We start from the raw sequence: 27,778 nt of genomic DNA on the forward strand, positions 1-27,778 counted from the left end.
GAAAATTCTACCTAAGTACAGTAACAAAGTATTTGTACTTCATTACTTGCCCTCTCTGTGAATGTGTTACACAATCTTCCTAAAAGTATCATCCCAGCTAATTCAGCTCAAACTCAGACGCTGCAATGCTCAGAGGAACTGCAACAAACTCAAAATCAGCTACACTGCCATTAAAACGTTTTATTCCCCACTTCCTGGTTTCTTAGTTACTTTGTTTGTTTGTTTTTTCCATATTTGTCACATTTAAGTGTTTCAAATTTTAATATTAGACAAAGATAACCGGAGCAAATAAGAATTCAGTTTTTAAATGATTTCATTTATTAAAGGAAAAAGCCACCCAGACCTGCCTCATGTTAAAGGTTAAAGTTAGATAAAGACACATATGGGTTGTTTAGAACGGTTGCCAGGAGAAAGCCTTACCGAGGTCATTATTAGGGATGTGTGCAACAGGACAACTGGACTAGTCGCACATAAATGACCAAAAGCCAGTAAATTATTATTTCCTATATGTTATACAGCCATTTTCCGTTAACACTAATAAAATTCGATTATGGGTGATGGAAATGAGCTTTTTCTGAATCATGGACGGGCTCTCCCTTAGTAACAGCGTGAGGAGGTCAGTCATTTGGGAGCGACAGAGTAGAGCTGCTTCTCCTCCACATCGAAAGGAGCCGTCTGAGGCTGTCACCTCCTGGGTCAGAGATGGCATCTGTCGGATGGCCTGGGAACCACTTGATGTTTTTCCGGATAAGCTGGAGGTGGGGAGAGGGAGCTCTGTACTTCCCTGCTTTGCCTGCTGCGTGACCTGACTTCAGATAAGATAAGGAAAATGACTGGATGACGTATGTTTTGTTATTTTAAATTCAAACTTTTATTGAAGTGGTTATTATGACAACAACATGGATCATCTATAATTGACGGTAAGTAGCAAGTAAAGTTCTTTTATGTAGTGCTTTTCACAGACGTAACAGTCACGAACAATTCAAACACAATATCAAAAGAATAAAGGCCCGATTAAACAGAAAAGTTTAGTTGTTTTAAAAAGAAAAAAGACTAAGAGGCTACAAGGAAATATAAAAACATATAAACTTGTTTGAGTGTTTACCAGACAAAGTCACAAAAAATCCTACTGGCTGCATTTTAGGATAGTTGAAGCCGGTGTTTAACCCACACTGGAGATTAAACATCAGGATATTTCAGTCTCTGCTGCTTCAATACTGGACCTCATTTGAAAAATCTATTTTGAGTTTCTTTTCGTTCCATTTGCGTTACAGTGAAATACAACCATTAATGGCGTAATTGTTCTATTTCTGTCACTGAAGCGTGAAAACATTTTTACACCCTGAAGTGATTGTTAGACATCCGAGTCATTACAGAACAGGAACTGGATTTAGGGTTGTATGCTGTCTTTCCTAACTGTGGACTGTGCACAATAGTTAACCTTTTACCACCCACTCTTCTGCTTGGGTACTACCTTTAAAACTGCTGGTAGTATATAATGTCTGCGGTGAAAAACACAGCACTGCAATGAAATGAATGAACAAAAAGACCTTTAGAGAGGCCACTGTTCAAAAGATGGGGAAGATTATTTTCAATCAATACATGTTTTACATCTCTGTAAGCTTTTGTTTTGGTTGTCTATGAAGTTGGGCGAGCAACAGTTCGGGCAGATTTTCTCACAAATTATGAGATGTTCATTCAAATTTTGCTGATTTAAATTTGATGCATAGCTACAATAATTTTTGATTCTTTTGATACCTGCTGGCTTTTCCCCTGAGGCACTTTTACCTTCTCTATTCTCTTCTCCCAGTTTGCACTGCACTTTTTCTTTTGATCATTTGGCTGGGAGTTAGCAAGCGGTTCCAGACAAGCATGAAGAACTACAGGCAACCATAGAAATCTGCTAGCAAACAAAGCAATCACTGATCAACTGATCTCACCCACCGAGTGCCAACAACCTCCAGAAACAACTGTCAAGCCGTCGGGGAATACACATTTCCCTAGAAACCAGTGGTTGTACCACATCTAGTATATGGTGGACAAATCTAGAGCTATGTGTGCATCGTATTACACCAGAAACCTTACCAGGTTATGAAATGATTTAACCACATGCAACGCAAGACACAAACGCTTCCACTGTGTCATTGTGTAACAAAAACTAAACTAAAATGGAAAACTGAATGTAGAGCTACCTTTAGCAACAATAACTTGAAGTGTTTTGTGTCGAATGTTTTTGTGAAGGAATTTTGTCCCTCTCGTATTTACATCGTTGCTTCAGTTCATTGGAGCGTGCATGGATAAGGAGGACCTCATGGTCAGCTCAAAGGTCCTGCCTTACTAACCGCGTGCATGCACAAACCTGTGCATAAGTCATGTGTAAGAATGCAAATCAGTGATTTATCAATATTTATGTACCTAAATTTGTTTAGATTTGTACTTTATGAACAACATTAGAAGTTCCTCTGACCATCTAGATCAACCAATGATGGCCTGGTGGAGTGAAGGGTGTAAGCTTGAACCTTTTCAGCCTAAAGATATTCCAGTATTGCTTATCTCATTTGATCTTATCTTAAATTCACATTGTTTATATCATTGCTTGATGTTGCTTTCTTCTTTTTCTTGTAGTTTAGACAGGTTCACACATCACTGTGAGTGCTTCGGGGGAAACAGTATTCACAACCTTCATTATTTTAACCAGAGCCTCGAAACACTCAAAAGTTGTTCCTTCTCTGGCTTCCTCTTCGGACAATTATTTCAGGTTTTTTCAGTCAGGACTTTCTATGACTTTCCATTTAGAGGTGCGTGCTTCTGTCTTACAACATCGTCACTGCTTTATTTGCTTCATCTGAAGGTAAATGAATTTGCTCATAGAGAGCAGATTGTGGTTGTGCAGATTGTATGCAACTGGTAAACGGGTACAGGGCTATTGGTTCAGAATGACTCTGATTTATTAACATGTTAATGGTGGTAAGAACAATATAGGACAGATCAAAGAGTCATTTTGCTTTCACACTTTGGTTTTTTGTGCAGTTTAGCATCATTGCTAAGCACATATTAGTAAATGCGGTCCATAGTTCCAGAAGTCCAGTTGTTTTCTCCCAGCAGCCTTTCCAAACAAGCCTCTTGGAGCCATTAGAGGAACTGCAGTTTTTGTTACTTTGACACTGGCTTCAGTTTCAGCCCGAAGGTTTGCTAATGGGGAGTACATCAGTCTCAACACAAGTTTCAGTTTTAATATATTGTTGTATGGTTTGAATTTTACTACTAATTCATATTCTTAACCGTCACACTGAAGACTTAGTTTGGCAAAAACATTGCTACTGTAAGTCCAGCGATTGTAGTTTACGTTGTGAGATTTTAAAGGACCACGTGAAAAGCTACAAAGGGTTGCAAACATAATAACTTTGTAGTTTTTAGACTTGTGATACGCAGAAAAGACAAAAGTCTCAGCCAAACACAGAAAGGACTAGGCCTGGAATCAGTGGGGTCAATATCAAAAAGTGCTGAGCAAAAAGGAAGAGTATTTATATTCACTCTATTATAAAACTTACAACATATAATATAAAAGAATACCAGGATTACAAACCTCTTAACATCCACCAGGTCGCTGGAAACCCAGGGGTTGAGTTTAGTTAACCACCTGTTTCTACAGTATTTGAACCTTTCTGAAATGTAATGTGTAGGTTCTAATAAAATGCCTGGTTAACATGTGGCTAAAGCAGAGCCACATGTTAACCAGTTAACTTTGTAACCTCTAAGGATTATGGCCACCAAGACCCTAACCTGTTGCTGGTCACCTGGTTAAGAGGCTAATGGGGGAGGGGGCTCACAAACGTTTCCAGCTCATCGATAAATAAATGAGTATTACTTATTGGAAATGCAAGTGAAATTCTCATGCGTGTTTATGACATAAAAGAGTGTATTAACCACCGACAGACTGCTCACACGTGCAGTTACTGATTGGATGCCGCCCTCTGTTGACACTGAACGGAAATGACTTTAATCCCATATTTTGGCTGCTTTTTCCACTCTTAACCAAGCGGATATGTTGTGAACATCTGCATTTATACATTTCCGAATCATTGCAACATCATTTAAACGCATGTAATGCTGCAAGTTCTCTGCTTCTTTTAAACCTTTGCTGTAACACCTGTGCATTCTAGAAAGATAAGGAGAAATTCGGGGTTAACTGTTAAGTTAAACCAAGTAGCTCACAAGGCTTCGTAAAAACAATGCCATTAAACCCTGTTGTATCATTCATTAACACATTTATTAATGCATTGTTATAACCAGCTGGTGAGAGGGTGGTGGACTTGTCGATAATGAGCTCTGAATCAAATCAAATCACTTTTTATTGTCACATCACATGTGCAGGTACATTGGTACAGCACATGCGAGTGAAATTCTTGTGTGCGAGCTTCACAATATCGAAATAGCTGTCATTTCTAGATCGTTTCCATGTAGCAGATAGAAAACTACCAAACTGCTATTAAGAACACTATTTTTTGCACATTGTACAGAGACTCAACTTTGCACCTTCGCTCACCCCCTCCCTCCACAAATCAGGAAGGAACGCTTTTACACCCAAAGAGTGAAACTTGCCAAGATAGTTCACATCCAACCTTTGCCAGACAGTTCTCAAGGCTAGCTTCTAGCTAATGGGACAGAAGTACTTACTTCTGCAGTAGGTTTTAAAAATGTGAAATTTTGATTCCCAATCTCACTGCTTCTAGCTTTTATACTAAAAAAAAAAAGAAAATAATAGCCACACTCATCTACAAACTGGAGTGGTAACCTTAACATAACATCTATCTCTACGCTAAAGTCACAAGATAATGAAACAGACAAACTGCAGTCTGGAGCAACAGCCACAGAGTCATGAAATAAAACAGCCATCAATATATTTGGATTGATATCGCATCTTTTTTCTTTTTTTTAAATAAAACAGAACTACCTTCCACATCCATATTTTTCACTTCGTGACCAAATCTGATCACAAAACTACAGAGCTAACGGTAGTTATGTTTCATATACAGTCTCTGTATAAAAGGTCTTTAATTTTCTGATTTTATTTTATTTTTTTAATTCAGGCAAACAATAACAACAACAACAACAACAACAACAAACAAACAGCGAAGCACCGACAGTGTACTCTCTTGCTTCTCACGTGGGCCTCTCGAGCCTACGTGCCTTGCGTCATATCGTCACGTGCTTTCCCTCTCGCTCTCCTCCGGTACAGACTAAGGATCGCAGTCATGGCTTCGTGAAGCGACACATGGCATCTTGAAGCCATGAACCAAATTAATAAACACAACAAACAACAACAACAACTCACCGGAAAGCGGACACATTTAAATAGCAGGCGTGTTTGATTTCATTTGTAATTACAGCAACTCCGGTAATATCTCCAGCTAGCAGTCAGTCACACTGGGGGAGAGGCGCACTGCAACCTCCCCCGGTTTATTTTCCTATGATAGCCAGCTTTCTTTACCGTCACTTTTAAGTTTCCGTCTTTTCTAAGAGAAGCTCGACATGGGTGTGCAAGGTTTCCTGGAGTATATTGAGAAGCACTGTCCCAGCGCTGTGGTGCCGGTGGACCTCCAGAGGTTGGCCCGGGGGAGTTTGGTTGGAGGTGGCCGGCAGAAACCCCCTCAGAGTCCGCTTAGGTTGCTGGTGGACGCCGAGAACTGCCTCCATCGACTCTACGGGGGCTTCTACACCGACTGGGTCTGCGGGGGCCAGTGGAACCACATGCTGGGCTACTTGGCCGCCCTCTCCCAGGCCTGCTTCAACGGGAACATTGAGCTCCTGGTGTGCTTCAATGGCGCCCTGGAGAAAGGCCGTCTTCACGAGTGGGTCAAGCGGCAGGTGAACGAGAGGCAGACCGCTCAGCAGATCATCAGCCACGTCCAGAATAAAGGCACCCCACCGCCCAAAGTCTGGTTCCTGCCTCCCGTGTGTATGGCCCACTGCATCCGACTTGCTCTCCTCAAGTTCCGCGTCGGGGTGAGTGGAAACTCGGCCCGGCAGTGTCTGCCTGTTGAGCTGTGGACACAGCCCGAGTTAGCCTGCTAGCTGCCCACCTTGTCACCACAGCATCCTGACCCACGATAGGATGCTGTTCCCACACTTAGACAAGTTCTAACCTGCTGTGCGAGGGTGGGCAACTGCGGTGGTTGACTAGTATCCAACAGGTTGCTGGTCTGAGTCAGATGCTGGCCCCCCTCTGTCACTGCTTGTCCTCCCATCTGACAGAAGTAAACAGAGTGAACAAAAAGATGTCCAGACAGGTTTGGCATAAACGAACAAGTCCCTGTTTCACTGGAAGAACGTAACTTCATGGCTGAGGTTTAAATGATCTCAAAACAAACAAACTACTAACTGTAAAGATACTTTCTGCTCAGTTAATAAAACGATGAGCTGATGAGATAAAGTAGAAAGTTCTGACAGCGTCTCCGCCTCAGCTGTGAGTCCCATCACACAGCTGCTCGATTTGTTGGAATCTGGTAAATTAATGCAGTACGCCACAACTTCACACTTACATTTAAGACTTGTAGTGTGTGTTCTTTTTAACACACACACCAAAAATAAAGCCCTAATTTTACCTGAGGCACAGACCTGCAGGTCATTGAGGTCAGAAACATGTTCTGTGGCTCTTCAGAGCAATGATAGTGATGTGTTGACAATATGGCTGAACTGTTTATATATTTGTACTAATCCTAATAAAGATGGCATACACAGGATCTTTCTTTTAGTAGCCTGTTCAAGCGTGACCACAAAGCAGGCAGCAAAGTGAACGTGAAAGTGGTTACAGTGATTCTGCTGTAACAGTGAATACAGACAGAAGACTCCAGTCCTACTGGTACACGTTTATTATAAGGCTGTAACATGACAAAAAGTAATCAAGTTGTGTTTCGTATTGTAATTTTCGGTCTGCCCACAGGATGATAACAGTGAAATAATAAAAACTGAACTCCAGTGTGAAAACTTATACGGGACTTATGAGCAAGGCTCACTCACCAACAGCTCACACGAGTGTGCTCCTCGACTGTAGTTTTCTTCCTGTGCATATTCTTTGAGTGCTTTAGCGTTAGCTCAATTCTTGTCTGTGGCTCTCCTCAGGTTGTCCAGAGTGTGGAGGACCACCACCTGGAAGTGATAGCCTTATGCAGGAAGAGTGGCTTCCATGGTCTGGTGGCTTACGACTCGGATTACGCCCTGAGCAATATCCCATACTACTTCAACGCCCACATCCTCAAACTGAGCCGCAACGGCAAAAACCTCACCACCAGCCAGTACCTGATGCACGAAGTGGCACGGCAGCTCGATCTCAGCCCCAATCGTTTTGTCATTTTTGCATCGCTTTTAGGTTAGTGTTGTAGTTTGAGCAAGTAATGTTGGTGGAAGTGTTTGCCCCGGTGAGGCTGACGGATACACGTTTTCTTTTTAACAGGGAATCACTTACTGCCTGATGAAGACTTGGCTGCCTTTCACTGGAGCTTACTTGGTCCAGAGCATCCCTTAGCCTCTTTGAAGGTAAGGACTTTCTCTGAGAGCTGCGAGAGCTGTCGGCCTTGTGCTTAAATATTATGGTTACTGGTCATTTGTTTGCTCGTGCAGTGCACATCCTTGACTGATGGGAAGGAAATGTGCACATGTTTTGCATTCAAACATATAGTAGCAAGTGCCAGCGACGCCTAGACTGAAGTAGCTACCAGCAACAGCGCAGGATCTCATTGATTGACATATGACCTGGTAGAAAATAGAGGCGTTACCTAGGCAACTGGACCCTGGAATTTCTGCAGGTGACCAGCTGGCAGCTTCAGAGCGATTCAAGATGAGTGAAGTGTTTCCAGTGTGGGCGTTGCTCAGCACACAGACAACCATTCATCCTCCTAGTCACACTTGTGACCAAATTTTAATCACCAGTTATTAGTTCGTCTTTATTGGTACTCGCGTCTATGTGACATCACCCATTTGAGCGCACCCCCACTTCAGACCAGTAGATGTGTTTGCATGGACTCGTGTCCTGGTTATGATAAAGTTTTTGAAGTATGTAGTTGTTTCGTTAGCACATGTAAACATGATCAGAGTATTTAAAAACTTTAATCGTTCTTTTTTGGTTTTATTCAACCTGGATTTGGTAACGGGACTCCAGGTCCAGCCTCCGTCCCTGTAAGTCGGCTTTAATTTGAGCGTTTGGCTCTCAGATTATTGTACATACACTGACCTTTATGTTTAATGGTAAATTAACTAAAACTTCTACTACAAGTCTCATTAACCCAGTCACACACGCATTCATACATATCTAGCACTTACACTCACACCAGAGGCAATTCTGGGTTCACTGTCTTGCCTAAGTGATCAACCCGCTCTGTCACCTGAGCCACAGCCACTCGCCTTGTTTAACATCACTGCTGTCATAAGGAAAAGCACACTTAGGCTCCCTTTTATGATGCTATCCTGGTATCAGTACCAGCAAGTTTCAGCAGCTGCCCTCAGGTAATAGTTATAGGTACATCTACCTATTTGTTTGTGTTTCTCAACATATCACACCTGCCTAAACTAACATCACACAGTTACCAGGATACTAGTATTTATTATGTACACAGGACACGCAGAACCCAAACATCTGTTTTCCGTGTAAACAGCGTTTCGCGTATATGACCTCGGATAAACCTCATACCCGGGTTCATGAAAGTCACAGGAACCACAGTGCTGTGTAGAAATATCCAGACCATTCACATCCAAAACAGGCATGTGCTTAATGGGTTTCATATCTGTTCTGTCACAAAGCTTGTTGTATTGATTCTGATGGTGTCTGTATGACCGTCCAGATCCCACAGAGTGTTTCAGAGCCATGTTTTGCAGGATTGGAGATCTTCAGTCCATGCACAGTTTGACACGGACAAAACCTCTTTGCTCAAAATAGCAGTCTTCTCTTTCATGTAGTGATGAAGCTGTCAAAATGCTCTCAAGTTGACAGCACAAGACTCAGATTCTGTTTGTGGTGCTGCGGATGGGCGAGTTCACTTGGACGTGTGTGGATGTGCACATGATAAAAGATAACATGCAAAGTTCTTTGTTTGCCGCATAAATGTAAGCAGCCTCACTTTCATTAATTCCAGCTTAAGTGAGTTCATTGTCGTGGCACCAGAGAGTCTAATGAACAAAGTTCACTTGACACTGTTACGGTGGAATGATTCACAACACGAAGCACAATCTAAGCTTTTTGTGCACGAGTGTTACAGTAGTCGACATTTCAGTTTGATGTGGACATACTGCAGACACATCCGAACATGTTCACAAACCAGCAGACACCCCTGAGCCTGAATCCTTCTCAGATACACTTTACTTACAGAGGAAGAAGACACTTTTACTTTTGACTTAAATCATTTGTGCTTGTTGATTCGTAACCTTCCCTCTTATGCAGTGAAGGGTTATATAAGCTTTGGCTGCGTTCAGGACAATCTGTCTTTCACAGGTGCGTGCCCATCAGCTCGTGCTTCCTCCCTGTGATGTTGTAATCAAGGCCGTGGCCGACTATGTCCGCAGCATCCCCGACATCACTGACCTGGAGACCATTGGCAAGGACATCTTCAAGAATTCACAGGTATGAACTTTCCAAAAGCCCTTTGAACAAAGTTTGAATGTTTTGCTCCACCCTGTCATCCCCTCTACCCTTGGTAATGCAAACAGTGAGATATTTACAGATTCAAATGATTTAGCTTCACAGTAAGTGGTTGGACCAGCTAAAACAGTATGCTTGACACTGCATTTGACTTATTTTCGCCTCAGAGCTATAGTTCTGTTACTCACCTTTTCTGAAAATCTTGTGAATGCAATAACGCAGGATTTTGACATTCCTACCGTAGGTGTATCTGCTTGGAAGCTGAAGGGTAGCAGTGGCAGTTTCATATGTTTAAAATCCGTCCTCATGTAGTTCGCCCTTCTTCATACACAGCCAGTGCTCGGGGGGGGAAAGAAATGATATAGATGAGATAAATGAGCAGTTCTCCCAGTGCAGTCACATTAACCTCGAACCGCCAGGCAGAAATATCATTCTTCTGTTTTCTAGTTCACATCACGTTAAAGTGATTCTTTGTGACTTTGAATTGACTGAGCAAGAAAAAACAGCCGTGAATGGGTCATGGAGCTAGAGCCAGCTAAAGTGATCATGTGACAGTTTTCAGATGTAGTCCTGTTGATTAAAGATGCAGAACGTCCGTGCTCTAAATAAAATCTGTTGATCTGCCAGATGTGCAGGTAGACTGCATGCGCGTGCCTCCTTTAGCATACACTACACCACAAACAATAGAAAGCTTTGGGAAAATTGATTATGAAACAGGTTCTGACAGGTGGTCTCTCTTCATTATGGCTTCAGTTTGGTATTAAATCTAGTTGTATGGCCAGTTTCTGTCCTTTACTCCTTTATTTTGGTGACACCGACACATAAGGGATCAGAGTGAGCTCTGAGCTGTGGCGATAAATATGTAGTCGCAGAGGATCCAGCGGGATGCTCAGAAAATGGGAAGATGATGAAGTGGTCTAAACACATTATTGAGCGTGCAGTGATTGATTCCATTTGAGTTACCTAAGCTATGTATATTATTTTTACTGCATGTTTTAGTAGAAAGTGGTCAAAATCAGGATAAGAGGAATAAAGAATTTGCTTGTTTGAAAGTGAATTTGGAGATTTTTTTATTTTAGACAGAAATACTCTGTTCTCTCATTTTTTTCTTTTAGTCTTGCACTGATGACAAAATCTTCCGCTTCAAGAAGGCAGTGGAGTACTACTCAGTGGCCAACCAGCCCCAACATTTACCTCTACAGTTGGGTGGGTTTTCGCCTCATCTCACCATAAACTGAAAACTCTGGAGTTCGGGTCAGCAGCACTGATCCGTCGAGACGCGGCGCTGAGACTCAACACTTTAATATATCATTTATGACATTAACGTGCAGAGTTTCTGCTTTAACTTGAGTTTACATCAAAATGATACTTTTTTTAAAAGTTTCCATTAAACTACTTTTGGGTTCCGTCTGTTCGGAGACTCGCTGCTGTGGGGGGATGTACAGTAGATAACATTGAAAAGTATAAACTGTAAATGTTATTTATGGGGAGTTTAACACAAAGTGTTCAAAGTTTAGAGGTTAAAAAGCATAAAACTAAACTGAGTTGATTGGACATGTCACTGCTGACCGAAGCAGCAGGTCAAACGCACTGAACAAATATAAAGGAGTGTTTTCCATCTTTTTATACAGTCTGTTACTCATATTCAGATAGACGTATCAAAACTCACTGGACTAAATTTGATCATTTTAACAGTGAAAGAGCTTCTCAGAATAGACGGCCTGCAGTCCACCTGCTCAGGTGCATTTTCTTTGGCTCTGTGTTCGGTTCTATTTGAAGCTCTTCAAATGCAGTACTGCTCCTACACGGTTCTTTGCCACTTAGTAACCACTATCAAATTTCAGTGTGAATGTGATGAAGCACATAAAATATCTGCGTTTGTAAGTGTAGAAGTTACTTTTCATATGAACTAGAGGTTTTGTGTTTGTTTCACAGTTAGACCAAAACACACGGGGGTGCCAGCTGCAGTGCCATCTCCTAAACTACTCGCCATTCCACAGGCGCCGCAGCCTGACAAACACGGGGTAAGAAATCCAGCCAGTACCACGGCAACGTGCTCCAGCTGCCTCAGCTTTCCTGATGCTTCTGTGTCTCCCCTGCCTTCAGGTCCAGCACTCGCACACAGACGCTGTGGTGGAGGGCAGCCAGTCTGTGGACTCGGTTGAGAAAGCTCTCCCAGAGCAAAAGAGCTGCAGCAGCATTTCTCCTGAAGGGAGGCACACTCCCCTCTATGAGAGATCCTCTCCCATTAACCCCAGGCAAGCCGGCAGCCCCAACCACATAGAGGCTCCTTTCTTCAATGCCTCCTCCACGTCGTCTTCCTCAGAGAACGATGAGAGCTCTGGCACAACTGCCAAGTGAGTAGAGCTCAGCATGTCCTCACTGATGGTGTGCCGATTCATCAGCGGCTACACTGACTGTTTGAGATCAGCAGCAGTCAGTGGGAGAGGACAAAGGTGAAGGTAGCTGTAAGCTAGTTTGTGCTTTATTCAGTCAGGACCAATGGACCTGGCCTAGAAATACAGTAAATTTGCTTTTGGCAGCTTTTGGCTCTTTTATGTGAATATGTAGAAATTCAGTAGAACAGCAGCGTGAGCCCAGCATAGAAAGAGCATGCATCGGTGACAGCTATCACATTAAGACAGACACCAGCAGCAGCCAGGGTAGAGTTGGTTTGCAGCTTTTGAAGAACCTGCTCTACCAGTCTGGGTGTCATCTGGATCCGCAAATGGGCTTAGGGTTAGAAGGTCAGGGATACAGTTGGGGTTAGAGTGACCTCATGTTTGGGTTTTGTGACCTTTATAGATGGAAGCAAAAGATTCCACAGCAGAATAATCCACAGAGCGGTGGATGGTGTCGGCTGGCTCGCTCTTTCTTCCTATAAACAATCCTGCTGCCATCAGAGAAACACAACACGATTGAGATTCATCAGCCCAGAGCAGATTGTTCGGTCGCTCAGTCCTGTTCTGACATCGATGTGTCGATTGCGGGTTCTTTTGCCAGTGGACTCTGGGCACTCTGTCGGGTCTGTGGTTAAATAGCCACAAACTGCAGTAAACAGACACATTTCAAGTTTTTGACACAGTAGCTTTTTCATGCGATCAGAACACATAAGCCTCCCTTTTGCACATATCACTGAGCCTCTGACTTTGTCACCAGCTCAGGTTTCCTCCCTGGACTGGTTCCAAGATCAAGAACCGCTACGCTCTGTTGGAAATGATGCGTAGGCAGGTAGTACGTGACAAAGTAAAGGGTCAAAGGTTTCTTAGTATGATGTTGTGCCAAAAAGATTCTAGTCATTGTGAATGGCGGTTTATTTGACTTGTGGCTGATTGCTGTAAGAGACAGTAATGTTGAACACTTACCTGTAAATGCAACAAACCTGTTTCCCTGTTCTAGTCACGTGAGCAAGCACACTGAAGAGTGGCACAAAAATGGACATGCTGCTCACGCTTCCAACACACCAGAGAGAGGTGAAGGGGCGAAAGTGAGTCTAGCTTGACCAGTACTACATATTGGTTGATGGGGAATCTGACAATAGACTTGATTGAACATCCCCACACCCCCTTGTGTCCTCAGACTGACCTGTGTGGGACCTCTGCTGTGAACCTGGGCTCACAGGATGGAGATCTCCAAGGCTCGAATGCACAAATCCCCTCCCTGCTCTCCATGCCCACCAGGAACCATATGGACATTACCATCCCACCTCTCCCTGCCCCCGCCCCCGAGGTCCTGCGGGTTGCCGAGCACAGACACAAGAAGGGCCTGATGTACCCCTACGTCTACCACGTCCTCACTAAGGTCATCTAGACTGCTTTTATCTTTGACGTGTTGTATTTGGCATATACAAACTCTGCATGTTGGTAGAATGTGAAGTGCCTGTGTTGAGCGGCCTTTGTCACTGTCCAGCACTGATCTAACAGTGTGCCTTTGCAGGGAGAGATTAAGCTGTCTGTCACCATTGAAGATGAAGCCAACAAAGACCTGCCTTCAGCAGTGCAACTGTTTCGACCTATCCGTCAGTATGTTTACGGAGTGCTCTTCAGCCTGTCAGAGGCCAGAAAGAAGGCTGAGAGACTCGCCATGAGGAAGAACTGCCTCCCTGAGTGTGAGTTATGATCAAACAGCTCCTTTATGTCTGTTTAACACTGTAGTGAAAACTCACGGGCGGGGATTTTGAGATTAGAGCAAGACTGAGAGCAGGGCTCTGCACTTCCACTGTTTTTTCTTTCTTAGGGGTACTGGTTTCAAGTTTCAAATAATGAGGCTGGTGTGAAATGTCCCAACAAACATGCCCGTGTGGGCTCACTGGGGCTGTGTGCACAAGGCAAACCCACACAGGCCCCGAGCGGGTGTGCCCACTTGGGGCCACAGCAGCCAGGGCCCTTAGAAAATAGTCACTGGGACCTTGAGAGGTAAAACTGTTGTTGGGCAGACATGGGCCAGTGAGTGTTTTTGTAGACAAACAGTATGGGTTGCACACAGAATTCCTCCTAGGAGCCCAAAAGGAGCAAAACTGCTGTGGGACACACGGGGGAAACGTTTTTTGTTCATCCACAACTATTGAGTGTGGGCATGCGTGGGGTTGTGCTGGTATCAGACAGAGTATTTTGAACTGAACCATGCAAAGCTACTCTAGTATGTGTAGTCCATAAGGAGAGCTCTTTTGTTGCATTAGTTTGTTATCTACAGGTGCATCAGTAGCAACTGTGTCGGACAATTCTTAATTCTGATTTGGATTTTTTTTCTGAGAACTATAACTCATAACAGATTTTCTGACTGTTCAAACCGAGGCTGCTGGCTCTGAGCTCCAAACAACTTCAGACACTTTTACTTGGTCAGCTTGTTTAGAATATCCAACGTCAGCAGCTCAAGTGTCTTGTTAAGTTTGTTGCTACAAACCATTTTGTGGTAGTTCTCTGTGACAAAGTGGGTGAGCAGCTGTCACACTTTTATAATTTCATTACAAGTTCATTTTCCACACTACAGAGGTCCTTCGTTTACTGTGGGAGTCGTGTTCCAAAAATAACCAGCGACAGGTGAAATCGGCAAAGTAGCCAGCTTCATTTTTTACAATTATTATAGATGATTTAAGGCTGTAAAACCCGTCACTACACACTTTATACACTTTTCTCAGACAGGCACGAACATTTTCACACTTTTCTCTCTTGTTTAAACTCTCAAAGTTCAAACCTTCGTAGAAAAATCAGTCCAGTATTGTAGAATGAAACCAAGGATCAAACCCTGTTTGAGGTCCAGAACATGGGAACAGAGCAGCTGCCAGAGAATTCAACATAAACGAATCAATGGTACAGAAGTGGAGGAAGCAAGAAGAATGAGCTGAGTAAAGTTTGACTTATCTGACTGTTTTGTTTCGCTCAATGCGCCTTATAATCTGAAAATTATGGTAACTTTACCTTCCTTTAACATGTCCAGAAATCCAACTTTCTGTGCGATGGTTAGCATCTTCCTCTGCCTTCTGGGTGCTACTGCAGCTGCCTTTGACAGTGCAAAACGTTTCGTTGACATTGTTGTGTTTGTTGTGGAGAAAACTTAGAAACATACAGTGCAGCACTTCAGAGTCACACTGCTAGGATCGAAGATTTATGTAAATTTGACAAGCTGAACGCATTCTGTACTGTACAGCCAATCAGGACGCAGAACACAATGCGCCGTAAAAAAATAAAATAAAAATAAATAAAAATTGCACAAAAGAAAATCCTCAAAACAGCGTTACAGCGAGGGACCACTGTCCATCATGTTGTTTTTTCTACCATACATGTGCGTATTTGCTATAGCTTCACATACTAAACTTGGTTTGTTTGTGTTAGCATTATGTTGCAGTTAATATCAAAGCATGTACAAGTCATAATTATTATTGTTCATCCATTCTCTTCCAATTATCCACATCAGGGCGCGCGGGGCTGGAGCCTATCCCAGCTACCACGGGGCGAGAGGCAGGGTAAAGCCTGGACAGGTCGCAGAGCTAACGCAGAGAGACAGACAACCTTTCACACTCACACTCACACCTATGGGAAATTTAGAATCACTACTGAGCCTAACCCCACTAACTGCACGTCTTTGGACTGTGGGAGGAAGCCGGAGAGGAGCCACACAAACACGGGGACAACATACAGACTCCACACAGACAGACCGGCCTTTCTGTGTGGAGTCTGTGAGGCAACAGCGCTGACCACTTGGCATTGTGTTTGTTTGTTCTGAGCCACCATGCAGGTCATTGTTGACATCACTGCGCTAAACCAAGCAGAAGGGTGCTCTACTTGTAGAATTGTTTTCTTTTGTTTCTTTTAATGTGTATTTTTCTTTTATAGGGACCCATTTAGCTGTGTTAATGATCTGTGAGTGTTTAGTGACTGCTATGAGATTTTCATATGTACACGTTAGATTTACAGGTTTGAGCTGTTGGTACCGGCTAGACTAATTAGCTGTGAATTGACGCCCTACATAGAGTCAGTCAGAGGTTGTTTCCGGTGAGCAGATGATGTGTGCTGCTTCTTTGTTGTGTTGGTTTGTTTAATATGGAGGTCTAACTTTCACATGTCACAGAGAACACTGTAAATAAACTCCTCACCTCAGAAAACTCTAAATATAATTTTTACCTGCCTGCCCAGACTAGCTTACATTCTGTATTGTTGACTTGGGTTTACTTTGGTGAGCTTTGTGTCTTCTTCATTCAAAGTTAAGAACTCGATTACAGCCATAGCCACATGCTAACCACATCTGGCTGTGAGTGTGTGCGAGTGACCGCTGTGCATGAAAGGGACCAGCATATAATCAGATTTGAGCGATTGACTCGTCACCGGTCTAGGCCAAGATCGGTGAAAATCATCCGATTCTGGTTTCGGTCCGTTCGACCACTGTTGATACCTGTTATGTCTTTAGGTTTGACTGGAACCTTTGAGTCATGATCAACGTGTAAATAACAGCTATTGAGCCCTAATACTGATATAAAGCTGGCTTTTAAACATTTTTTTTACATGCTATAAAAGTACGAATCGCTCACTATTTTTTGTCCTCCTGCAGACACACATGTCATGGTTAAAGAGTGGGCTGCCTACAAAGGCAAATCTCCCCACACTCCAGAGCTGGTGGAGGCTCTGTCCTTTAGGGAGTGGACATGTCCCAACCTCAAGAAGCTGTGGTTGGGGAAAGCCGTGGAGGACAAGAACCGCAGGATGAGGGCGTTCCTGGCCTGCATGCGCTCTGACACCCCGGCCATGCTGAACCCCGACAACGTCCCCACGCCCCTCTTAGTGCTGTGTTGTGTGCTCCGGTGAGTAGCCACAGTCTGACAGCTGGAAGCAGTGCGATGCTAAAGTTTAAGGGAGTGAGGATTGATGAGGACGGGCTCGATCGGTTCCCGCTTTCTGTAACACTGTTAATCTTCTGTGTTTTGCTTCAGGTTTATGTTACATTGGCCAGGAGTAAGAATTTTGCGTCGTTACGAACTTGACGCTTTCCTAGCTCAAGCACTTTCTCCTAAACTTTATGAACCTGACCAGCTGCAGGAACTTAAGGTGATTTTATAGTCTTGATTATATGAGGAGCGTCTGAGAACTGCATCCGGGAATATCTCGGCTATAATCTGCTGCTCAGTCAGCCGTTCCCTTGCTTTGTATTCCACCTCTTTCTCTTCTCTGGACACTCCTCATGTTCCTAAAAACAAGCTCTGCAAAACACTGTTTTGTAGAGCTTGTTGTTACTGAAGCTGTAGCTTTGTGTTAAGAGATGTATTTGTAGAGCTTTGCGGGATTTCAGTGACGTGTGTGGATGGTTTATAAATTCAAGAGAAACTGGATCGATTTGACCCTTTTTAATTGAACCATCCACACGAGCTGTGCGCTTTCCTCTTTGTGGTCTCTGTGTGTGTAGCTCCCCTCAGCCTGTGTCAGAACATCTGGGTTGTGTGTGTTGGCTTTCTGTCTTGGCTCAATTAGCTTGTTCGTCGCTGTGTTTTAGCAGCTGAGTGTGAATGGGCTGCTTACACCCGCTCTGTGCTTCGCTTTGCAGTTCCCCCGTTTCAATCTGAATGGTCAGCAGGGCTGTTAGGGGTTGCTAGTTTTTTATTTTCATTTCAGCATTTTAGAAGTTTTTCATATTTTGCTTCCACAGATTGACAACCTGGACCCTAGGGGAGTCCAGCTGGCTGCTCTGTTCATGAGCGGCGTGGACATGGCTCTGTTCGCCAATGACGCATGCGGGCAGCCGATTCCCTGGGAGCACTGCTGCCCGTGGATGTACTTTGATGGCAAGCTGCTTCAGAATAAACTCGTCAGGGCCAGCAGGGAGAAGGCCCAGCTCATCGACCTCTGTGACGGTCAGGTAGATTCAGCCGCACCAGTCTCACGTCAGCAAAATACGCTCCAGTATCAAGGTTGGGATAGGGTTTTCTCATGCTTCTAGTGTATTTGAGCCTGCTGTATTTGCCATTAATATTGTTGTTGTAGCTTAATGAGTGATGCTAACTTTACACTATCAAACCTGTGCTGTAGACATTCAGGGAATCAAACAGTTGAACAAAACAAACCCTAAACTGTGTCCTGTATGGGGTTCAAAACATATATACCATTTGCCCAAAACTCAACCCTCTGGGCTCTATGGTGGCCATTTGTGGCCATGAACAAGCTGAGAGGGAGTTTTTATGTTTTTGCTCTCCCTGCACAAAAATAACAATGCATTATAATCAATGTTGATGTGAATCAATTACATGCCCCAGACTCTACTATTAATAATACAAGAAATTCCAGTAGCAATGCAATTATAGAAAATTGCAAGATGTGATGTTGTCTTCCAGCTAGTGCAGTGGACAAACAAACTGGTGTTTAAAGGGTTAAAAATGTAAAACGTAATAACTATTTTATATTTATGAAAAAAACTAAAGTTAGTTAAAAGCTTTATGCAGAAAAAATGGCAACAAAACATAAAAATGATAAAACTTACAGACCTAATCTGTCGGTGGACACTTTTGGCCTCAAACAAACTGAAAGGGTCGTGATTTTGAACAAACCCAGAGGGATAAGTATATGCGTCCCCGAGTGCTGCTATTGGTTATTTACCTTCATGCTCACATTAGAGTTGGGCAATATGTTCTAGTTTTCCAGCTGAGCATCTTCAGTCCAACAACTGACTGTGGTGTGTGTGCGGAGCCATCCATCCATCCATCCATGGACCTACTTACATGTAAAAATGATTAAAAGACTTACAGTTATGGTTTGCATTAACTCATCGTGAGCAATTTGGGGCTTTAATGATTTCTTTGAACTGTTCTCTCTCCAGGGTGGAATAATTGCATAGCTGCTTTAATGACTTTAAAAAAGGTGCACAATTTAGAATTTTCTGTAATCCACACAGGGTCAAAAATATAAAGAAAAGCTCAGATATTTACATTTGCTCACTGTTTTAATAAGAGAGAAGGCCAAGGCCTATTAACTTCTCGTTAGTGATTATGATCGACTACAACAGGTTGTTTCTCTTAGCCAGCATAAATAGGGTTTGTTTGACAGCATTCATTAGATGGAGCAGTACTCAGAACAGTGGGGAAGGCCAAGGAGCTCAGCGAAGAGCTAAAAGGAGAATTGTAGAAAGGTTTCTCAGTGCCAGTTAAAAAAAACAGTCGTATGTAAGTACAAGTTATTTAAAGTTGTCACCATTATGCCAAAGAAGAAGGCCTAAACTGTGATCCTCAGATGAGAGAAAATTGGTTAGGATTTTCAGGAACAACCCACCAAGGCGTGTCCACGGTGAGTGTTACGTTGCCATGGACTGAGAGGATACAGACCGAGAAAGAATCCCCAGCTTTACATTTAGAAGAGTAAGGATGAGGCTTTCACACCCGAGAACGCTTGGGAAACTGTGTTAACGTGGACACGATTGGTTGTTCTAACAGGACACACATCAAACATCATACAGTTTTAGCTTGTTGGTAACAAAAGCACCTGGATAAGGTACAACTTGGTATTGGGTATTTAACTGGATATTATTGTGAAGGTCTGTATATATAATCAATTCAAACCTTTGCATTTTAATCATTAAAGATGTGTGCTGTACAGTTGTTCCACCCTGGAAACAGAACAGTTCAAAAGAATCATTAAAATTGCTGTAACATTCATGCCACGAGTGTATGTAAACGTCTGACCACAACTGGAAATGAAGGAGTGTAAAAAATGGGTACAACCTGCTATTAAACAACGGCAAAGAACAGCTAACAATATTCCAGCATCTTGCCTAGAAAAGCATTCTGCTGTATTTTATTAGCTCTGAAATGTGTCTGAGAAAGGAAGCGTGATTTCCACACTGGTGATGAAGTTCCTTAAACTGACCATAGAGGGCAGGGTCTCTTCAGCAAAGCAGTAGCTACTCAGAAGAGTAGCTACATATGTAGCGATATATGTAACTACTCAGAATGAGAAACAAAATTGTTTTAAGTGACTTCAAACCAGTTCCAGGCTGGTCTTAGTTGTGTGGGAAGTTTCTGAAAACTATCTCTAGGTTTCACGGAGACTGGTCCAAAAAAGTTCTCTTGATGAAAAAGCCTTATTTATGTCTGTGGTTAGAGGAGAATGACTAGAAGGCTAAAAGCTAAAGGGAAATGTTTTCAATAAGCACTTGTCACAGACGAGGTCTGCAGGAGAACGCACAAATCTCGAAGCAGATGCACTGCAGAGACAGAGAACCACACTGGTTCACTTCTATCAGCTAACAACAGAAAACTGAGGCTCCAGTTTTCACTGGCTCATAAAACTTGGATGAGAAGATTGAGCAGCTTTTGCCTGGTTTGAGCCTCGATGTCTGTTGTGACATTTTGGATGCTAAAATCAGTATTTGGTGTTAGCAGCATGAAAGCATGGATCCATCCTGCCTGTATTAGCAGTTGAGGCAGCTGCTGGTGGTGTGTGGACATATGTTCAGCATCATTTAAATATCGCGGCCAGCCTGAGTATTGTTGCTGACTACGTTCATCCCTTTATGACCATAGTGTACGTATCTTTGATGGCTCCTTCGAGCAGCGTAAGCTCCTATAATTCCAAACTGGTTTCTTGAACATGATGATGAGTTCACTGCACTCAAACGGCCTCGACAGTCACCACAACACAGCAGCTTTAGAGTGTGGGGGTCGTCTACTGAGTGCCTGAAAATAGGGAACTGACTGAAGATGCCTGAGATTGAAGGTAGTCTGCACACATATCATTAATCTTTAAAACTGCACATTTAGTTTAACGCATTCTTAAAAATTTTAAGGCTGTTCCTGTTGTTTTGTTGAAACTACTGTTGAGCACCTGTTGTCCCAGATCTCATGAAAAGGCCAGTTTCATTTTACCGTGATTTAATCAGACACTGAACATTTTCTTGTCAGACGGCGAGCACCGCAGCTGATCTAATGAAGCTGTTAAAGGGAGGCACTGTGTTTAACTGACAGCAGTGTGATATTGATTTTATAGCTGCTGATTCAAGAGGCTGATGACTGCACAGACAAAAAGAGCTCTCTATGTTAAGCCAGTGCTTGTGTGATATCTCTCTCTTCAGGCTGAGCTGGCGGCCAGGGTGGAAAAGATGCGTCAGAGTATCCTGGAAGGCCTCAACTTTGCTCGGCCACCTCATCTGCCTCCTTTCCCCCCACCGCCACCTCTGCCTCCTCACGGGATGCCTTTCTACCCTCCCACTGGTTATTTCTACAACCCGCCTCCAATGACGCCTCCTGCAGGGAGAGGCTGGGGGGTGCCCGGTGAGTTCTGCTCTTTAAAACATGTAGCCCAGATTAAGGTCATTTCTCACAAGTCTTCAGAAACAAAGTGTGGTCTTAACATTTGATGCCAACTTCTCGCTGTTTCTGTAAGGATTGGAAGCAGTCCAAACACAAGGTGGGAAGCTGGAGATCGCCGGCACTGTGGTGGGTCAGTGGTCTGGTACACGACGCAGCCGAGGAAGAGGAGGCATCCCTCTGCAGGTGGTGTCTGTCGGTGGACCAAACAGAGGGTAACAGCAGAAAGATCGAACGTCTCGCTCATATTACTTTGAGAACAGACTTTTCCATCATTTACGTTACACGAGCAAACTAAGAAAACACCACTTTCTTCTTTTTACCACTGTAGAAAATGAGACAGTGTCATTCACATCAGCATATCGCGCCCATAGTGAAGTAATACGGCTCGATGCATGAACTCACACATTTTTCTAGACTTTTCGGATCTGAACTTTGTGTAAAACGATCAGGTTTCTTTGTAATACACTTTATGACTGGTCCTGATGTATGGTCTAAGCCTTCCTGTCTATAAGCTCATGTAAAAACGACTTGTTTTTCATGTAGAGATTCAAAATGTGGCAAAAACAGCAGATTAAAATGAATCTACAGTGGAAATCTGTCTGCTTCTTGCAGTCGTCCAAGAGGCGTGATTTCTACACCGCTCATAAGGACGTTTGGTCGGGGAGGACGGTACCACGCCCGAACCTTCAAGAGCCAGGGAACGTACCTGGTAAGTCAGTCATGATTTCATTTTATTTGGAGGGACTGTGCAGAAAAAAACATTATCTATGAAAGAAACAATAACACTGCTCTGGATTTCTAATTCCATCGATGCAGACAGGATCCCCAGCACAACAGATAAACACTAACTGTTGTGCAGTTAGGTCCATATATATTGGACACTGACACAAGTTTAGTTTTTTTACCTGTTTACTGAAACATGTTCCAGATATACTATGGACACAATGTGCAGACTCTCAGCTTTCATTTGAGGGGATCCACATTCAAACTGGATGAAGGGTTTAGGAGTTTCAGCTACTTAACATGTGCCACCCTCTTTTTAAAGGGACCAAATGTAATTGGACAGTTTACTCAAAGTGCTATTTCACGGACAGGGGTGGGCATTTCCTTTGTTATGTCATTATCAGTTAAGCAGATAAAAGGCCAGGAGTTGAAGAAAAAAAAGCAAAAGTGTGGAAAGCATGGCACAGAGGCAGTGTGATGGCTGTGAGCGGCACTGGCACACTAGTGTTTACTAGCATTAAAAAGGAAGAAGCCCAACATCTGAGTTCATCCATGAGTTCAAGACCTCAGGCTGTCATTGCCAGCAAAGACTTTTCATACAAGTGTTAGAAATGAACTTTTTATTTTCAGTTATTCAATCTGTCCTGTTGCTTTTGAGCCCCTGAAATGAAGAGATTGTGTTCTTTTTGTTCAACCCACTGAATTAAAGCTGAAGGTCAGCACTTCATCATTGTGGTAATGTACAGAACCACAATGTCTGTCCAAATATGTATGGACCTAACTGTACCCCACTGACCTCCATACATACAGGCAGCGATTTGAGGCCAAATTTCACATTTCATTCATCGCTCTATCAGACCTGTTGCCACATCTTCAGTCCAGCTCTTGTGTGGCAAATCCCAGCATTTCGTTCTGTTTTCTTTAAGAACAACAGATGAATGTGTTATTTATGAATTAGTGCCGGATGTATCTGTCAGGCCACTGCTAGATCTCTGTCTGCTTTCAGTTTTCTCATCTTTTTGAAGGACACACTGCACTACAGTCCAGTGTAAAAGCTTGTTTATGAGTTTGAAACCTGAATGCTTATATTAATAAGTAATTGTGTTGATCTAGTTTAAAATACTGACCAAAGCAATAGTGACTGTACTTTTGCCATCATTGGTTATTGACCATCATCGACCATTTGAAGCTTTAATCTTCAAGATGATCATCAGTGTCTGAAATTCTCAGTGTTTGTCACACGTGGATTTTGGTACCAGAGAAACGAATAATTCCTAAATTGAAGCTCAGCCTGTAGTTTGCTTTCCCAGGAAGGTACCTCACAAAACTCCCGATGCAGCTGTTGGTTTTTCCACTGTTTAATTACGGTGCAAAACCAGAACACAACCATTGTGTGAGCTTTCAGCATGGGAACATGAGAGGGAACTAAACAGGCTCCCTGCATGTCTCTGGGCTTCCTTTTGCTGCTAATTAACTTCTAAATAACTCTTGAGTCCTTTTGTTTGTTGGCAGGACTTCCAACCCACAAATGCATTTTTCTGTGCTGCACATGATTTTCAATGGACTTTTGTAACATGTGGGCCTTAATAAGCTCTAAATATCCTCTTCTACTGTATCACACCATTGAAAACACACAAGTTATTTTCATTGTTTCTGTGTTTCTAAATGTTTCCGACATTTTCTGACCTATGAAGGTCATCACAGTGCACAGTGCCTTCTGGGTCTTTGACTGGTTGCATCTAACATCTACTATCATCATTTCTACCAGTATAAAAATGGCTGTATTTGACTGTTATCATCTAAAAGAAACAATGAGAGTGATATTTTCTGTCTGATATTTTCTGAGTAAAGAGTAGAAAAATGCTGATATAAAATGACAATCTTCTGAAGACCCACAACTCTGTTTTCAGCACTTCTGGTGTTGAATTTTATGCATGTAGTCCAAGTACTCACAAAACCTGCTGATTTCTTTTAGATATCTTCTCTATCTTATAGTTTGCGTTTTGCTGTTGGTCTCTCTTTTGGCGGCTCCCTTTAGGGGGCGCCATAGCGGATCACCTGCTTCAGCCTGTCCTTATCGTTCTGCTCCTGTCACACCACGCTGTATGTCCTCCTTCACTGCATCCATAACTCTTCTCTGAGGTCTCCTTTGTCCAGTACATTCACTGTCCCTGTTCATGTCTAAGCCATCTCAGCCTTGCCTCTAACTTTGTCTCCATGCTGTCTTCAGCTTAGCCTCCTGTGTCTTTGTCAGTGCCACTGTCTCCAAAATCGATCTTCTTCACCTCGCTCGGTCCCTCCATATTTCTCTCTCCAGCCGTGGCAGATGGCTGTTTGTCTGCGGTCTAGTTCTGTTAGAGACCACTTTCTGTTAAAAGTGAGTTCTTCCTCCCCACTAGAGCAGGGCGATATGACCAAAAATATTTATCACGATATACATTTGAAAACTTGCGATAACGATATAACTGACGATATAATTGACACTAGACAAAAGACTTTACAACTCCACAACTTTATTAGTGCAAAAAAAATAAATCAATGTATTTTCACTTAAACAAGCAGCTGTTTTTATGTGCATTAAAGTTATATAAAAATTTAACAGTGCAAATGCAAATTCCTCGCTGACAGTTTAACCAAGTGGAAACTGGCCGACACATCCTCAGCATAACCATGTTTAATATCCACAAAACTTGAAAAGAGGTTATACACACACAATACGGTAATATCATGTTGAAGCACAGTACGTATCACTCCGCGAGGCTGCCTACGATAGCTGTAATGCTCCGACAATCCATCAAGCGGTGCGGCTTCGTAGCTTAGCAAAGTTGTACTAAAACGTGACAGATTTTCGAGCGCCGTGTACATAAAATCGTTTCGAGGTCAGTAAACAACCAGAATTCATACATAAGGCCATTGGATTATAAGGGGCGCTGTCGATTTTCAGAAAAATCAAAGGATTGATTTTAAGTGTGACGTATTTTCCAAAAAACACGGTAATAACGACGGCCCGCTAGCATGCGCTACCAAAAATACTGCTTTGTTGTGTATCTGACGGGCGAAAGCTAAACCAGTTCCACACCACTGAAGCTGCAGCATTTTTACAAACCAATTCTGGTTCATCCGTTTCATTCAACGATCCGCTTTCGCCCTCCTCATTCGCCGCCATGCTTTTTCCGCCATGTGCATATGAAAACAAAGGCACTGCGCATGCGCGTTTTACTCATATTCTGTCGCGATATTTCATTTTCGTTGCCCAACGTTACACCGGTGTTACCGTGAACGGTATGATATGGCCCAGCCCTTTGCCATGTGCAAGTGATCATTAGATTGCTGGGGCTCTCTCCCTCTCTTAATATTACAGGCTCTTCTTTAGATGACCATTGATGTGAACAGGCACTATATAAATGTAGTATAAACAACAATGGTGAGATTTTTTTTAACCTACCAAACTCAGAAATCTACAGCTTTTTAAAAATATCATATTATAACTGATGACCATCACACCACAGGCTCTACTTGCTTAATCTATTTGAAAGCAGTTTTATAGTGTTTAAACCTTTCTCAATATGGAGATGTTACACGTGGTTAGAGCCATTGGACTGTGCAAAACTTAACAGCTTGCTTCATTTCACAAGTGTCAATGTGCATCATTGACAACACATTAGGCAAAATACAGTAAATAAACAGGGGTGACTTCACTTTTGAAGCAAATTATGTCCCTCAGTTATTTCTATCTATGTAGTCTATAAGAGTCTAAAGATCAAAGAACCAAATGGGTTCTTTGATCTTTTTTCCTAAAAGATTTTAAGTCACTGTAGCCAATCGTGTTCCCTTTCGAGCTTTGCTATATTTTAGGCAAGCTACACAACTGCATGCTGCTGAGCTTTCTCTTCTAGCATAACTAGTTTAAGTAACAGACAGTGTCACCTTTGAGATGGCGTGTAATCCATGCATTTTATCCCTACACTTCACCTGTTTAGAGCTTTGCCTTTTGGACATGTTGCATAGGCACCGTGTCCAAATGGCAATAAATAGAAAAAAGTCTGCATTCTCAGGATTTCTTTGAAGAACCCTCACCGTCATTTTTTCTGTCTGTCTACCAGAGCAAGCCTGCTTACAAGCCTGCTCAAACATCTGGAAACAACCTAGTGAAGGACCAAAAGAAGCCCAAGCAGGAGGAAAAGAAACCTGCACAGCACGGTGAGAGCTTAGCCATGGAGAACGGTGTGGAGGACAAGGAGCCAGAGCAGCTGAACGGAGAGAGAGAGGAATGTGGGGCTCTCATCCAACCTGAAAGTGCCTTTAGCAGTGACTCCAAGACGTGCAATACTAATCCTCACTTAAATGCACTAAATGTAGACAGTGGCTGCCATAGAGATGAAGGTCTAGAGGTCACTGTCTCAACAGAAGATTAAACCTATTTTTCTAGAGAGGGTGAAGGATGAAACATGGAGCAAGGTTAGGAACACGAGGAAATATGGAAAGCTTACATTCATTGTACTTTTTTCTTTTCAAACAAAGAAATGAGATGTAATTCGGATCCCTCTCTCTAAACACACGAGATCCTAACACCGGTAACCTGGAGTCACTCACTCCCTTGTCACTTCAAATCAGAAGGTTACTGCTTGAAGACGCTTTAATTTGAAAATATGAGTTGATCTGTGTTTGACCTGCTTCTAGTACTTACCGTGTGCAGGTATGGATTTTGTGTTGTCATTGTAACCGCTCAGTGAAACAAGTGAGGCTTAATCTTGTGCTTCCATCACCACTTTGAGTTGTGTTCATGGTTAAACAGCTCTGTCCCTCACTAGACGTGAGCTCCACGCTGTTTCGCTTATTTAACTGTAAGTAACGCCTCGAGAAACAGCTCGCGAAACAGCTTGAATTGGGGTTTTGAGCTGTACTCAAAGCTGTAGAGCTGTAGTGTTGCCACTTTGATAGAAATCTTCTGCATGGTTCGCAGTCTAACCAGTGTGTAGTTATTATGCATGCTGTCCTTTTTCTTCCATTCTTCCCGGTGCCCAATTACAAATTAATGAAACATCTAATACCAACAAAAGTCCCAAAAAGTAGTTGTTCTAACCTGGAATCTTCTTGTGATATTGACCTCTGTTGCATTAAAAAAAGGTTATTTAGCCACTTTGGAGTAGTGTATTCATGCTATATTGTTCTGTTACTGTTTCCTGTTTTAGTCAAAAAAATGAAACTCACCCTTTGTGTAGCTAAAAGGCTCCACCTTTAAATCAAAACTTTAGCCATTAACCAGTAATCATTAGGGAGATTTCCTTTAGTGTTATTTATACACTTGTAATTCCTCTTCACCAGAATCATCATTTCATGTTTTCACTTAATACTGCCAAAGCTTTTCATCTATCACTAGTGATTGGAGAGATGGTGTAATCTCCTACCCCTGTCCCCCTCGCAAGAGCTAAATGGGTTACCTTCTGTGTAAGTTGATCAGAGTTTCCGCCTAACTCTTGGATTGTAAAAGAATGAACTGCTGATGGGTTTGGTTGAATGTTCGTGGATTTTGGTGTGGTGTACTTGAAGGCAACTTAGCTACAATGCTTAATAAAACTATATTCTTTTAGTACACACTGTTGGTGGTTTATTGATCTCTCTTAACACTGGGACATGTAGTC

The 27,778-nt window shown here is 42.7% G+C and overlaps 1 protein-coding gene across 3 annotated transcripts; it reads left to right on the forward strand.

Moving 5' to 3' along the window:
• Positions 1-2,694: 2,694 nt before the first annotated feature.
• On the forward strand, positions 2,695-27,710 carry LOC147329836 (constitutive coactivator of PPAR-gamma-like protein 1 homolog). 3 transcript variants are annotated; one of them, XM_086291194.1, is made up of 17 exons: positions 2,695-2,798; positions 7,123-7,369; positions 7,454-7,536; positions 9,485-9,613; positions 10,747-10,837; positions 11,567-11,655; positions 11,738-11,988; positions 13,031-13,118; positions 13,211-13,432; positions 13,568-13,739; positions 16,676-16,925; positions 17,055-17,169; positions 17,765-17,974; positions 21,176-21,374; positions 21,487-21,625; positions 22,026-22,122; positions 26,240-27,710. In XM_086291194.1, the coding sequence occupies exons 1-17, from the start codon at positions 2,781-2,783 to the stop codon at positions 26,549-26,551; spliced, it is 2,712 nt and encodes a 903-aa protein (XP_086147320.1). In that variant the 5' UTR covers positions 2,695-2,780; the 3' UTR covers positions 26,552-27,710. The 3 variants fall into 3 exon arrangements, with proteins under 3 accessions (XP_086147320.1, XP_086147318.1, XP_086147319.1); XM_086291192.1 differs by lacking the exon at positions 2,695-2,798 and adding an exon at positions 5,223-6,006; XM_086291193.1 differs by lacking the exon at positions 2,695-2,798 and adding an exon at positions 5,223-6,006 and having other exon boundaries at positions 22,026-22,119; positions 26,237-27,710.
• Positions 27,711-27,778: the final 68 nt, after the last annotated feature.

Source organism: Aulonocara sp. 'chitande type north' Nkhata Bay, linkage group LG5, assembly GCF_057382095.1.
Source record: "Aulonocara sp. 'chitande type north' Nkhata Bay isolate Kocher_YH1m ecotype deep benthic linkage group LG5, A_spYH_male_GT1.1, whole genome shotgun sequence".
In the NCBI taxonomy this organism is placed as follows: Eukaryota; Metazoa; Chordata; class Actinopteri; order Cichliformes; family Cichlidae; genus Aulonocara; species Aulonocara sp. 'chitande type north' Nkhata Bay.